The 13,365-nt window shown below is 38.8% G+C and overlaps 1 protein-coding gene and 1 non-coding gene across 2 annotated transcripts; both read right to left on the bottom strand.

The window, feature by feature from the left end:
* Positions 1-2,450: 2,450 nt before the first annotated feature.
* LOC116254447 (ankyrin repeat-containing protein ITN1-like) lies at positions 2,451-8,493 on the bottom strand. Its single transcript, XM_031629844.2, has 3 exons — positions 7,736-8,493; positions 6,235-6,644; positions 2,451-3,498 (listed from the first exon to the last, which is right to left on the bottom strand). Exons 1-3 carry the CDS (start codon positions 8,196-8,198, stop codon positions 2,662-2,664), a joined length of 1,710 nt encoding a protein of 569 aa, XP_031485704.1. The 5' UTR covers positions 8,199-8,493; the 3' UTR covers positions 2,451-2,661.
* A 1,947-nt stretch (positions 8,494-10,440) lies between these two features.
* Positions 10,441-10,512, bottom strand: TRNAG-UCC (transfer RNA glycine (anticodon UCC)). Its single transcript has one exon. It is a non-coding gene; the product is annotated as a tRNA-Gly (tRNA).
* Between the last annotated feature and the right edge of the window lie 2,853 nt (positions 10,513-13,365).

Here is a 13,365-nt window from a genome sequence, read left to right as displayed (position 1 = left end):
CAGCAAATATGCAACATTTCTCCGGTCTCGTGACGCAGATGTATACTTGTATTTAATGGCACTTTATGCCTTCAGATTTTAATATGAATGCTGATATATAAAAGTATTAGTGTATATTAATTTTAATTCTTTAATAATACCAGATCCTATAATTATAGAGACTCTTAATTCAAAAAAAAAGTTGTGCAAAAGAAGCAATTTTTTTATATTTTTGATATTTTTTTTTACACATATTTTTTTTGTGAGTTCTTATTTGGCCAGTGGAGGTTGAAGTCTCCTTCCTTCTTCCTCTCTTCAAGGTTTAGAGCAGTTAAGTAGATAATCATATGGTATACTCTGCATCTATGAAAATCAAATTAAGAATGCATTGACAACACGCCACTCTGGCCGACTATACTAGCTATATTATGAAGTTGGTGCTCACAAATTTAAAAAAAAAATATTGGTAGTGCTTATATTCTAAAGCATGAATTTAGTTAAATTAAATTAGGTTTCACAGCTTTTTCTTCGCCTTCATGGAAATAATAGCACCTCAACAAAGAAGATGATATAATTCAAACTACTATTGAGGGACGCAAGGTTATTGCGAAAGGTTAGCAGGCACACCAGTTCTTTTAATTTTTTTTTATTTTTACATTAACAAATTTAATATTTACTTTTATACATATAGGTGCCCCTCTAAATATAAATGCTTTTAAACAAGTGCCCCACGAGCTGATTTTTTTGTGGCTCCCCAGTTGTTGGCAGGTACACATCATAAAATGCATCTAGAATGCCGTTGATCACCAAACTTCCACTTCATCTTTGGTCTGCCCCACATTTCTGCTACTTGGTGCGCCTCAAAGCTTGGATCAAGTCACTTCTCGGCTTTATTGTAGATAGAACAATGGCAATTTGTGGATTCCACCAATGTTATAAAAATCGGTCGAACCGAATCTGAAGCTGTCGATTCGACGAAATGGTTGTGAATTGGCTAAAAATTTATAAAAACTATTTTTTAAAAAATAAATGAAAAGATTGTATAAAAATAATTTAAAATAAACAAATATAATATGTTTAATAATTGGTTGAATCTGCTGTCTAACCGAATCCTATCACCTGTTCAATTCAAATTGGCTGATTCTAATAACACTCAGATACCAAAAAAATTGTGGACTTATTCTCCACATATGGTAAGCAGATGACAAGAGGGAGTCGCCGAAGGTAGCTAGTAACTAAATTGAAAATTCTAAATCAAGTCCAGTCTTGTAAATGAGTTTTTTTAGGGTGCTGCTTTCGGCTCGTAGGGGTGTAGCATTGCTAGTTGGAACTCATCTTCAGTTTGATTTATGTGGGTACTATTTCGGCGGTGCTGCCTTCATAAGGCAACATCAATTGTGGCTCATTGAGGGGCTTTTCTCTCAAAGAGCAAAAACGACTTGTACTGAACCATAGACAGCACTTGTTCGCCTCCAATTCCAAATCCAATGTTAGGCCTGCAAGAGATCTGAAGTAAATCTGCAGGTATAACAAACACCAGACTTGAGATCCCGTAGATCAAAGATCTAGCAGGGAGCTCATCTCCATGGATCTTAGGTCAGAATATAGGTGTTGGACTTCTCCTACGATCTGGGATCCACATGGCAGCAATCTGCCAGAGAGAGAGAGAGAGAGAGAGAGAGAGAGAGAGAGAGAGAGAGAGCTCAATGGCCATATGAAACCTTCGATGCCGTTGAGAGTCACAAGATAAGTACGACACTGGAAGATTTCAGAGTCTCAACATTTTCCCATGTCCATGACTGTTCAAAAATATATCTATCTATCTTTCTGCCTCAGCTTTTTAAAGTAATGCTCCATGAACAACCAATCTTCAATGACAACAAAATTTTTGCTTCGAATGGGTTGGTGCAATGGACAGGATGAGGATTCAAATAGTTTGGTTCAATAGACAGGGATGAGGATTGATAGGTGACTAATTTCTATTTCAAACTTATGTAAAGAGCTGTAAAAAGAAAAGAAAAGTCAATCTGCATGTTGAAACATAACAAGAACATCACCTTAAAGCACCAAAAATCACCTAAAGCACCAAAAACTGCTCTAAACTCTAAGGATGAAGGGAAATGAGAGAGACTTCAGCCTTTATTTTAAGCGGTAGTATTAGCTTGCCGTTCACCCAAAAATAAGAGTCGATCTTAATCCAGGAAATATAAATTGTGGTTACCATAAATGACTTAAAAGGAGAGAAAAAAAAAACATCTGACTCAAACACGTTAAAACATGCATCAGATATGAAAATTTTAGTCCGGACTAGCTTGTCAAATAACCCCACCATATCGAATTTCTTTCAATCAGATATTCAAAGGAGCCAACAGAAGGGATACACTGCTCGCTGCAGCAAGAGGGAAGCTAAATCATAGCTTTAACTTTGAAATAGCTCTCAAGCGTCATTTTTATGCATCTCAATATATTCATTGACCTGGAAAACAGTTGCTTGTATAGAATTATATCAGTTATTTCGGGCTCTTTAAATGGAGATGCTATAGTTGATGATTACATGTGCCAAATGCCAATCATCTTGAACAATGCTCCATACAAATACAAATTATTTACCAGACAAAGCAACTGGCCATGGACACCATCTTGATAATTTTATCAAGACACCCGACAACCGCTAATACCTGGTCATATCGCATAAATTGCATCTACATCTGAAGCAGACACGTCGGAATGGCGCGGCCATGAGCGAGAGATGCTCCTCCTTGACAACAGTCTCTCCCTCTTCCTAAGTGATCGACTCCGCTTGGACTTACAGACAAAACATGTCATGCCGCACAAGATACCCCCCATTATCAGCCCTCCAATCAGAGTTACAATGACGGCAGTAAACTCATAGTGCCGTCCTACCACAATGTAACAGGAGGCAATAAATGCTACAGATGTGCAGACTGAAGCCAGCCACATCAACTTGTTAATCACTTCGACCACCCGCCTTTCTGATTTCGTTTCCCCTCGCACTAAGGTAATTTGAACCACCACCACCGCCAGCGATGTGAAAAGAGCAACTGCATTGAAAATGAAAAAAATCTTGAAAGCAGCAGCACCACCCGCCGTTGCTCGGCCATCATTGAGATTTCCACCCGGAACAGTAAAAATGGCAGCAAATGCAACTGTGGCAAAAAGAACAGCAACCACAGTAACAGAATTTGTAGCATTATTTATCCCTTCCCTGTGCATCTTTTTCAATTCCTTGGCTACACGATCTACATTTTTATTGGTTTTCCTAGTCTGTTCTAGCTGGGTACGGACATCTTTCTTTATCTCAGTAACAGTCTTGCGCAGCTCATCTCTTGGCTGATTGAGCTCATTAGCTCTAAGTGCATTGAATCGTTGCAAACATTCCTTTATTTCAGTGGCTTCTTCTGAAGACGGCAGATCCTCTGCAATGTCAAATGCTGTCTTGTGAGCTCTGTTCAGAGCATTTACATTGGTGTCCGGAAGAACTAGCAGCTCATGCATTATCTAGAAGCAGGAAAAGAAAAGACATGATTAGGTAATGAAGCAACAACAACTCATACACAGTCCCCAACTTGCAAGGACACAAAAACAGAACAGTGAATGATATCTAAATCGTGGACGAGAGAGCCTAACACAATATAAAAATTTCTTAAAAGAACATACAGCTGTACCATCTTCCCTTTATCTTTGTACTGTCTTCATCATTATTGACTAACCAACATCATTGCAATCATACAGATTTTCCAGTCATTGAAAATTGAAACTGGAAAGAAAAGTGTCAAAACAAAATGCTTATTTCTCTACGGAAAATAAGGAAATCAGAAGTGAGCCTCTGAATGCTAAGGGCCTTAAAATAATATTTTGGGGCTGAAATTGGATAAGCATGTTCGCAAACTGTTCTCGTTGCTGAATTATGTAACAGTAACGAAATTGCAATAAGTTCAAGAGCATTATCCTACTGTCAAGGTTGAAGAGAGTAGCTAAACCAGTACAACACATGAAAACCTAACCTATTTGAAGATTTTAATTCTCTAACAAGCATAAAACTTTTTACTACTTAAGATGGAAAGGTGCATGACGAATCAAATTTATTGCAGTTACATCCATTTTTACTGACCATGAGTCTATTGGGGTTTAAGTTATTGATGACATTGTTCAAGACTTGTCAAAAAAGTCTTGAACGCCTCCCTCCATCAAGAAAATGAAATGATGAAGAGCTTATAATGGCAAAGTGAATTAAGGACCACAATAATGTACATGGCATAACCTTCAGAAACAATGTTCTTTTCATGCATCCATGTGGGGTAACTTATCGTACATGGCAATCCTTTGCTCATGTAACATTCACATCAATCACCTGAAAGACCAAATCCCCAAAAAATATAAGTACCTTTTTGTAAATGCCCTAAGAGCTGTTACCCCGTTATAAATATCCTAATATAGAGAATCAAACATTCAGCATAATGAATTTCATGTCTGAAGAACTAGGCTTGCTATACTTGCTCTACTAGCAGTCTAGCAACTTAGTGTCACAAAGATGAAAATGACATTATAACATCATATATTAATAACAAAACATGCTCACACACCACACACACATAACCAATGAATCCAAAACTTTACAAGTGCATAAAGCACATTGAGGTAGATTGTCACTTCAATAACCAAGCCTAACTGGATGAAGTTGTCCCTATAGCATCATGGATCTGAACAGCAAATTATAGGATTCTTCACCAAAAGCCCAATGATTCCTCGATTTTGGCTGTTCCTTTCCAAAGTTGGAATGACTTCACTTGCATCATCTCAAGTTTGAGAAATGCAAAATATATCTTGTGCATTGTAGTGCCATTTTTTTCATTTTTTATTTTATCAAATCTTTTCATCGTGTATCATACAGTTGTTAATGCTGTATCTCAGCCAATTGCCTAGGAGTGTTATAGTCAAAGGACCAATTATAGGGTCAACCCTAAAAGGAGAAAGTTTCTTTAGAGGTGTTCTTCACATGGAATGGAAGACTACATCATCTTCTCTTGGTTTCACCATTGTCCAACAAGTATGACTAGTCAGTCTACTGTGCTAGGGTTAAAATTAAGACCTTCAAGTTGGAGGTGGTGAAGAATTCAATACCTAGAGTATGTTTGTTCATGTAAACTATTAAAGAGCCAGCTAATACATACACACCACACACACTATATTAAGTCAAAGGTCCAACCTAGCTGCCAAGTTCTGCACATGGCCACATCAATGATCATGAGATTGGCTACTTGGACCAAGCGAAATCTAGATATCCAAACTAGAAAACTTTTATAAGGAAACTTTTATAAGGATGTGGTAAACTATGGTAGCCAAATTAGATGTTATTGCCTGCTTCAAATTAATTAATCCACAACAATAAAACCAAGCAAACTAAGGATAAGGCATAAGCTTATGATTCCATTCTAACCATGTTATTCTCCTCACAGAAAGGTATGTACTTTGGATTAATAATCTATACGGAGACAGATAGACACACACACACACCCAGGGAGAGAGAGAGCATTATCTAAAGTTTGCATCACATTATATCACTAACCTTATGGTCTTGATTACTGAAGAAAGGGGAAAGACCAAAAAGGCTCTGAGTGCTGAAACAATTGCCAAGAGTAATCAATTGGTATGTCATGCTCCAGGATGGAGCTACTTATGGGCCCCAATGAAAAACTATGAGTATAAGGTGGCAGTCCCACAAAAATTTTGTGCCTTGCTCAGACGCAGTTCAGCCACCAGACAGGAAGAAAAAACTCGACTTTCCTTTATCTGAAATAGATAGTAGTATCCTAATTTACTTTCTAGTGCTGCAACTGGCTATGCCACAAAAAGCAGCCGAAGGAATGGTCATATGACCAAAGTTTCCAAAATAAACATTGTATGAAACAAAATGAAGAATCCCCACGACATACTGAAATAGCCCACTGATTATTTCCTCTTCCAATTTCCCCTGTTCATTGCATCATGTTCTCATGGGCAATATTTAACATTTTGTAATGTTTTTCATTTGCATAAACAAAGCATCCCTCGGATATGCAGTCCACATAATAGTATATGAATAAGAACATCTGTTGGATGACCAGTCTCACATTTTGGACATGGCCATATCTACCAAAGCAACACGGCAACAAGATAATATTAAGCTTTTATCCATTCATGTTATATTCTGATGAAAAAATGGGAGAAATAAATAAAGTAGAAATTGAACTGTACCTCTACCCTCTTTTTCCGTGTTGCCACATGCAAAGCAGTATTGCCATTCCTATCAGGTAACATTACAATAGCTGCATCTGCATCAAGAAGCATCTTTACTACTTCACAGTCGGTTCCTTTCACAGCCATGTGCAATGCTGTTTGTCCTTTTCTGTCAGTTCTTCTGGCTAGCTGTGGATCTTTCTCCAGCAATGCTTTTACAACCTCTCTATGGCCTCGGCGTGCTGCTAGATGCAAGGCATTTTTACCATTTGTTCTAGAGATCTCTAGAAGTGCAGAATTTTTTGAGAGTAATACATTGACAACCTCCACGTGCCCCATTGTTGCAGCTGCTATTAGAGGCGTCTCATGTTTTGGGTCAGCTGTTTTGCTTAGTTCAGGATCCTGGTCTAAGAGTACCTGCACAATGTCTATAACATGTAGTACTAAGCAAGTGCCATTTTGATGCAATTAGCAAATTTGACTACCATACAGAAAAAACTGAAAAACCTAAAGTCAAGCAATACAAATTCACTACATAGTCAATGAAAATAAACAAAAGGATAACAGGCCTAAAGTCAAGCAATACAAATTCACTACATAGTCAACGCAAATAAACAAAAGGATAACAGGCCAGTACTTATTATTCTGCAATAATAATAAAATCAGGAAATGACTGCAAAATATTGCATAGCGCTAGACAATTGGCAATTTTTCAATCTGAGTACATGGTCCACTAGTGATGATAAAAGCACATTCAAGTGGAAAAAAGAACGAATAAATTTTATAGTTTATAGAAAGCCAAAAAAGTCGAAACTATATATTTTTTGATTTTTTCTTTTCGTTGCGTTATAATATTTAAAACTTAAACTGTAAAACATGAGCGCAACAAAACTACACACCTACCAGCTAGCAAGAGATTTCCATCTGCAGTCCAAGTTACCATTGTAAGTTGTGCATTTTTGTTAAGTCGTGATCATTGAAAGCCGTTGTTCATAAAAGATCTTAACATTTTCATTTATGCATTCTCCTGCTTCTCAAAGCCTTTACAAGAGAACTACGTTTCAAGAAAAGGAAAGAAAGAGGAGTCCTGAGATTGATGGTGCAAAAAAGAAGATCAGACCCAACACAGGCCAAAGGTTATAAAAAATCAATACCGAGAAATGGCTACAAGGTTTATAACATAGGGGTGATATTGATACAGTTATGTAATCTTTTTCAACAACAAACTTACATGAACTAAATAATGAAAGCACGTAAAGAAATACCATCTTTGTAATCTTAGTTTAAACAGTTTATATAAACAGCTGCCCATACGATGACCCAATCACCCAGAAGAATAAAACTTCTATAAAAACATGACTTTGGGATAAGAATAATTTATTGCTAAACCGTGTTGCTAATTTCAGCATAATTGGATGGACCATGGTTGGTCTGTTAACAAGCAAGAATCATAACTTCGCCAACTAACATAACTAGCAGCATCCCTCAAGAAACAACACAGTAAGAATCAGATCATCACCTTGGTATCCCTTCTTCGCAGCGATATGCAGCGCAGTGTATCCCGCGTTCGTCTTCCTCGCCACGCTCTCCCTGCTCGAGTGACTCAGCAGCTCCTTCACCATATCCAAGCTTCCTCTGTCCGCCGCGATGTACAGCGCCGTCTCCCCGAGCTCGTTCACCTCGTTCACCACGGCCGCCCGAATCTCCGCCCTCTCCGCGTCGGCACCCAGGCCGTCAGCACAGACCATCTGCTCGTCTATCCCGTGAAGAACCCTGTGCACGGCAGCGAGGTCCCCCGTCTTGGCAGCCAGGTGGAGTTCGGTGTCGTTGTGCTTGCCGGTGACCTGCTTCACGTACTTCTTCGGCGTCCCGGCCTGGTCCATCCGCTTGCCGGAGTTGGAGAGCACGAGGGCAGGACCCGTGGGGCTCGATTTCTCCCCTCCGTGCTCGATGTCCCGCTTGACGACGACCTCGAGCTCCATCTCGCGATCCACTACCTCGGATCGCTGGTAAATGTAATAAAAATGAAAAGATCGAGGAGAAAACTTCTGATATACAAGGAGAGGGGGCGATTCTAGGGCTTCATCGAGGAGAAGTAAGCCCTAGGATGTGTCCCCGTTTCTTTTGTGAAGGGCGGCCATAAGCCAGTCAGAGAGAGAAAGAGAGAGGTCGAAGCCTCTATTGCGGAGTGAGTGGGGAAAGAAAAGAGCGAGAAAGTGGAAGAGGAGAGAGAGCGGGAGAGAATTCTCTGCTCCATGGGATGGACGACGAGGGGCCCAGAGCAGAGGCGTCCTTTGATCGTCTACTTTTGTCCTACGCGAGAACGACGACCAAGACTCGCCCTCCCTCGTCTCGCGGTTTCTTCCCCTCTGCAAGCAGACGCTGTCTCCTTCTCGAAAGTCCAGATATTTGACCATAATACAGAAATGGGACTCACAGTTCGTCGCTGCGCGAAATGAAGCTGCTATCTTTTCTTGGGGAAATTTTAAGGAATACGCTTCATGAATCTAACTTCTTGTTCTCGTGAAAACCGAGCTTCAAAGTTTTTATGGGTAACGAAAGATATTTATAAGATCTTTTTTTTTTTTGGTAAATTAGTTGTGAAATCGGTAAAAATCTATCATTTTGGCCTTTAAAAACAATGCGGTCAAGTTTTTTTTAAATTAATTTTCCATCGTTAACAAAGAAGAAACTTTTATATAATTATTTTTCAAACAGCTAAGTAATGTTGACATAATTAAGTCGTTTCTCTCTCTCTCTCCCCTCCCCTCTTGAACGGTGATGTCCTTTAAAATGTTAAATATTTGGCAACATGAACTTTTATAAATCTATGTTAAAGACACAATATTCACATTATCAAACGCTTTTAAAAGTGACATTTTGTTACTATTTTATGAATTTATTCCAACTATTATAGTGATTTATAGAGTACCATCATAATTGTTTTATGAAATTAGACTAACTTTTTAGATAGATTCATGAAACAATTTATTACTGTTTTGATTGTCAAACAACCATATGAATTCATATTATTTCACATTATTCATGCTAAAACATATGTTATAAAAAAAAAAATATGAACACACTCTAGGAGGGCGATGGTTTATTGTGTACTACCTACAAACTCCCTCTTTCTTTTTATCTCTTCCGAGATGTCCAATAAACTCCTTCTTTTGGTAATCTAATTATTGGTTTGTTTTTGTATTGACCATATAAGAAAAAAACGACTTATTTTTCATTAACACACACTCTCTCTCTTAACTTTTTGAAAAGAATAAGAATGGAAAGCTTCAATCCCATCTAGGCCATTGGAATTTAATACAATTACCCAAAAAAGGGAGGACTAGGTGCACCAGGCGCGGCGCACCCTACAGCACAGAATAATGATAAAGTAGTAAAATGCAAATATTGTCTAAGCCTGGGCATCGGGCCGGGCCGCTGCCGGGTATCCGGTACCCGGCTCGCCACGAGCTCGGGCCTTGACAAAAAAGTTTTCGGGCCAAATTTATCGGGCTCGGCCCGGCCCGGGCCTGCCACTATGATCGGTGGCGACCCGATAAGCCTGACATGAGTTTTTTTTTTTTCTTTAAAAAAAATGAACTTAGAGAATTAAGAACTTAGGGTTATGGGTTAGGTTTTCTTTTTCTCTTTTCGTTTCATTAAGAAATTTCATCGCCGCGAGCTCGAGACTGCCTCCTCCAGTCTTCCTCATTGGCCGTCGCCCCTTGACTGCTTCTTCCGGTCCCCCCGTCGGTCGCCGCCATCGCACAACTGCTCTACTTGCTTCATCGTCGATTGCATCGAGTGCTCCTTCAGAGGACTACTTTCTACTGGTTGTTGTTCTTGTTTTTGTTATTTTATTAAGTGCACATGATTTACGTTCGTACTCATTTTTTGAGTGAGCTAGAGGCTAGCAAGTAGCAACCTGCCTCAAAGCCCGGATCAACCCACCCGACCCATTAATAATCGGGCCGGGCCGGGCCGGGCCTCGAGCATAAACCGAAGCCCGAGGCCCGATGTTACATGAAACTACGACATAGGAAAAAGAAAGAAATTAGTAGGAGGGGTGGGCTTTTCAATTTAAATGTATAAATTACGCGTGAGAAAATAAAATCGGGCAGGAGTTGAGGGACGAACAATCGTCTGCAGAAGGGGAGCAAGGAAAAGAGAGAAATGAAAGCTTAAGTTAGTTGGGGTTTTTTCATTCACAGTGAGGAAAAAAGTTGCGTTTGCCGGGAGTCGAACCCGGGTCTATTGCTTGGAAGGCAATTATCCTAACCGTTGGACTACAAACGCTCGTTGAAGTTTTGACTCTTACTTTGTATTAGCATGAAGGTTCAGCAAGATGATGGAATTCCTCACGTGGTTAGACCAACACAATGTTGAGCGTTAGGAACGTTTCCCACTTTTTGCCACTTTCTTTTGTGCCTTGTAGAAGAATAGTGAAGGGCACTTTAGTCTTTTTGTATACTCCAACACTTTGTGCCTGACAACGAAAAACAAACTGCTTTCAACAGTGCTACCTACGCAAACCGGGCCTTTGGAAGGGACCGGGTGCATCTACGGTCAGAACCCGAACCGTCAACATCCCCCACCCATTTCGACTTGTCGGACCCAAGCCATCTCATGTTTATTCAATCCTAACCCAATCCCAAACCCAGGTCAACTTTTCCAGGACCCAAATCCACACCGAAAACCAAATCCAAACAGTTTACTTATGGATCCATACAACAAAGGGCAGACTCGAAACCTACCTGTTGAATGAAACAATATCATCAAAGCCTAGTGCTCAATGACCAAATGCCGATTTGACCCAAATCCATGCCCTAACTCAACTTGGTCTTTACTAGATTGTAACCAGCTTAGCTCCATTATGTCAATCTTATCTATTAATCTAATTGACACAAACCAGTCAATTAAGTATTAAAATTTAAGAGTTAGAAGAAGTGGTTTTCGATTACATGATTTTTCAAGGATGATGGCCGGAGGTATTAATGGATCAGATTCGATTCAGATGTACTTTTAATTAGATCTGCTTTTTCGAATATTCACATATTCAGATTCCAATGCAAATGCAAACACAAATGAAGAAAAGCCATATCCAAATCTAAATCTGAATCTGACTCACAATCAAAATCTGATTTGAATTTGAATCCAAATTTTGAATTGAATCCGACCAATTTTCAAAATGTAAGGACGTTGAATGTAAGATACCTATTTGTAACTAAATTTGATTTGAATCTGAATCCGATCAAATATTTATGTATATCTAATCTGAAACTATCTTAAATCTAGAGCTGATTCAATTTATTAATCGGATATTAATTTTTTTATATATCCAATTTTTTCCGAATGGTTCAGTAGGATATCTAATGCAAATGAAATATATAGAACACCCCCAATTATTAGCGCCAGATTTGAATCTTCTCCAACCGAGGGAGACTGATCCATTTCTTGTTATGGACTATTTGAACTTGTGTTAGTTTATATTCAAATTCCAATATTTTTTTAGGGACTTGATCTCAACCAATGATCGACATTAGATTAGGTTCTGCTTATGATTATCTATATTCATGTTTTGATTTTTTTAGCTTGGTTGATTTGAGTTAATGGAGATCTGAATTTTCCCTCATTTTTTGGGGTCTTCTCTACATTGCTGATGCAGGAACAAGCATAGTATAGCTTCGATTGTTGGCGAATCAAGTGAAAGCCTTGCACTACATGAGAAATAGAGAGCAAGCACCCAAGTAGCCAACATGGGCGTTCCTGGGATAAATTGAAGAGTGGAGAGAACCTTTAACTAAGGGATAAAAAAAAAAACCAACTTATGTATCACTATCTCTCTTTTATATTTGCACATCAAATTGTATATGTGCCAATGAAATGCTGTTGGGAGATAAGGGGTGATACCCGATAAGCCAAAGTCTCCCTCCTCCCGTACCACCGATGTTCAAGGCCTGCTTCCGTGGTTGCGGCAGGACCATTTGTAGTACATGGAAGCAACACCCACATGAATCAAACTGATGACTCACCATTTATAGGCGAGTCAGTTCAACCAGCTATACTATGCAACTTAAGGCAGTTGTTGGAAGTAGTCTTCCCTCCATTTATTTACAAAAAATGGGTAGGATGCAACTTAAGGCAGTTGTTGGAAGTAGTCTTCCCTCCATTTATTTACAAAAAATGGGTAGGTACAAGCAAAATAAAGGGTCCACAGGATGACATTAGACTACAGCTACAGGCCATAAAAGCCCAGCTGCCCTTTCAATAAGCTCACCAAAAAATTGTGTAAATTGTGTACGAGTTAATTGTACATTGTCATCGTTTGATTTTATTTTTTCTGGTTCCGTAACTTACTCAACTTGTCTGGTTGGGGCGTAAGTGACGATTGGCCACGGTAAAGGCCGTGGTCAATGAATGTTTATTCTCACCAGACCCATGTGAATCCAAAACAATTTTGTAAACTAAGAAGGGGAGGTAGGCTTGGACAACTTAGAAGCAGTTTTATGTTTACCTAGCCTACATATTTCACAACTATACACACACACACACTTTATACAAAAATCAATTTACCATTTCAACTTAATTTATGTCCAAGACATTTATGTTTTATCTGTGTTTAGAAGTTACGTTTCGCCCCAAAACTGATCTAAGAGCTTCGTTTAAAAGATCATAAGCTGCCCGATTAAATACCCATTTTCTAAAGGTTGCAATCCATGGTTAAAGTAATTAATTTGCATGATTAAAACAACAGGTTTCTATATTATTAGTAATATATATAAAGGCACGTATATACAAAACTAGTATTAAGCCCACTAACCGTGATGATAGGTTAACAAATCATCCACCTTAATTCACATAATTCACATATGGGACTAGGTGCTAAATCTTATTTGATAGCCATATTAGCAACATGATTCAAGACTTGCCCGGATGCCTTGGCGGCACAACCCCAGTTGATTTGTAATGCCATGCAAATACATGTTTCAAAATCTTAATTGCCAAGAAGCATCTTAGACTCTGAGATGCATGGGTTTAACTTGAATGTAAAAGTGTATATATATGACTTGGAACCCTTAGTTTATCGAGCCCCAATTTGGTATGAAGCTTTATATGCATCAGAAAAATCCGACTACAAAATTGGGAAAC

The sequence above is a fragment of the Nymphaea colorata genome, chromosome 5 (assembly GCF_008831285.2).
Source record: "Nymphaea colorata isolate Beijing-Zhang1983 chromosome 5, ASM883128v2, whole genome shotgun sequence".
NCBI lineage: Eukaryota > Viridiplantae > Streptophyta > Magnoliopsida > Nymphaeales > Nymphaeaceae > Nymphaea > Nymphaea colorata.
This window is presented reverse-complemented; position numbering and strand designations above follow the sequence as displayed.

Excerpts from the sequence above, each read along its gene's own strand:
- LOC116254447 (XM_031629844.2), bottom strand. The coding sequence starts at position 8,198 with ATGGAGCTCGAGGTCGTCGTCAAGCGGGACATCGAGCACGGAGGGGAG. Across the intron at positions 6,645-7,735 it reads TGCGAAGAAGGGATACCAAG|ACATTGTGCAGGTACTCTTA; the intron begins GTGATGATCTGA and ends TACATGTTATAG. Across the intron at positions 3,499-6,234 it reads CACGGAAAAAGAGGGTAGAG|ATAATGCATGAGCTGCTAGT; the intron begins GTACAGTTCAAT and ends TCCTGCTTCTAG.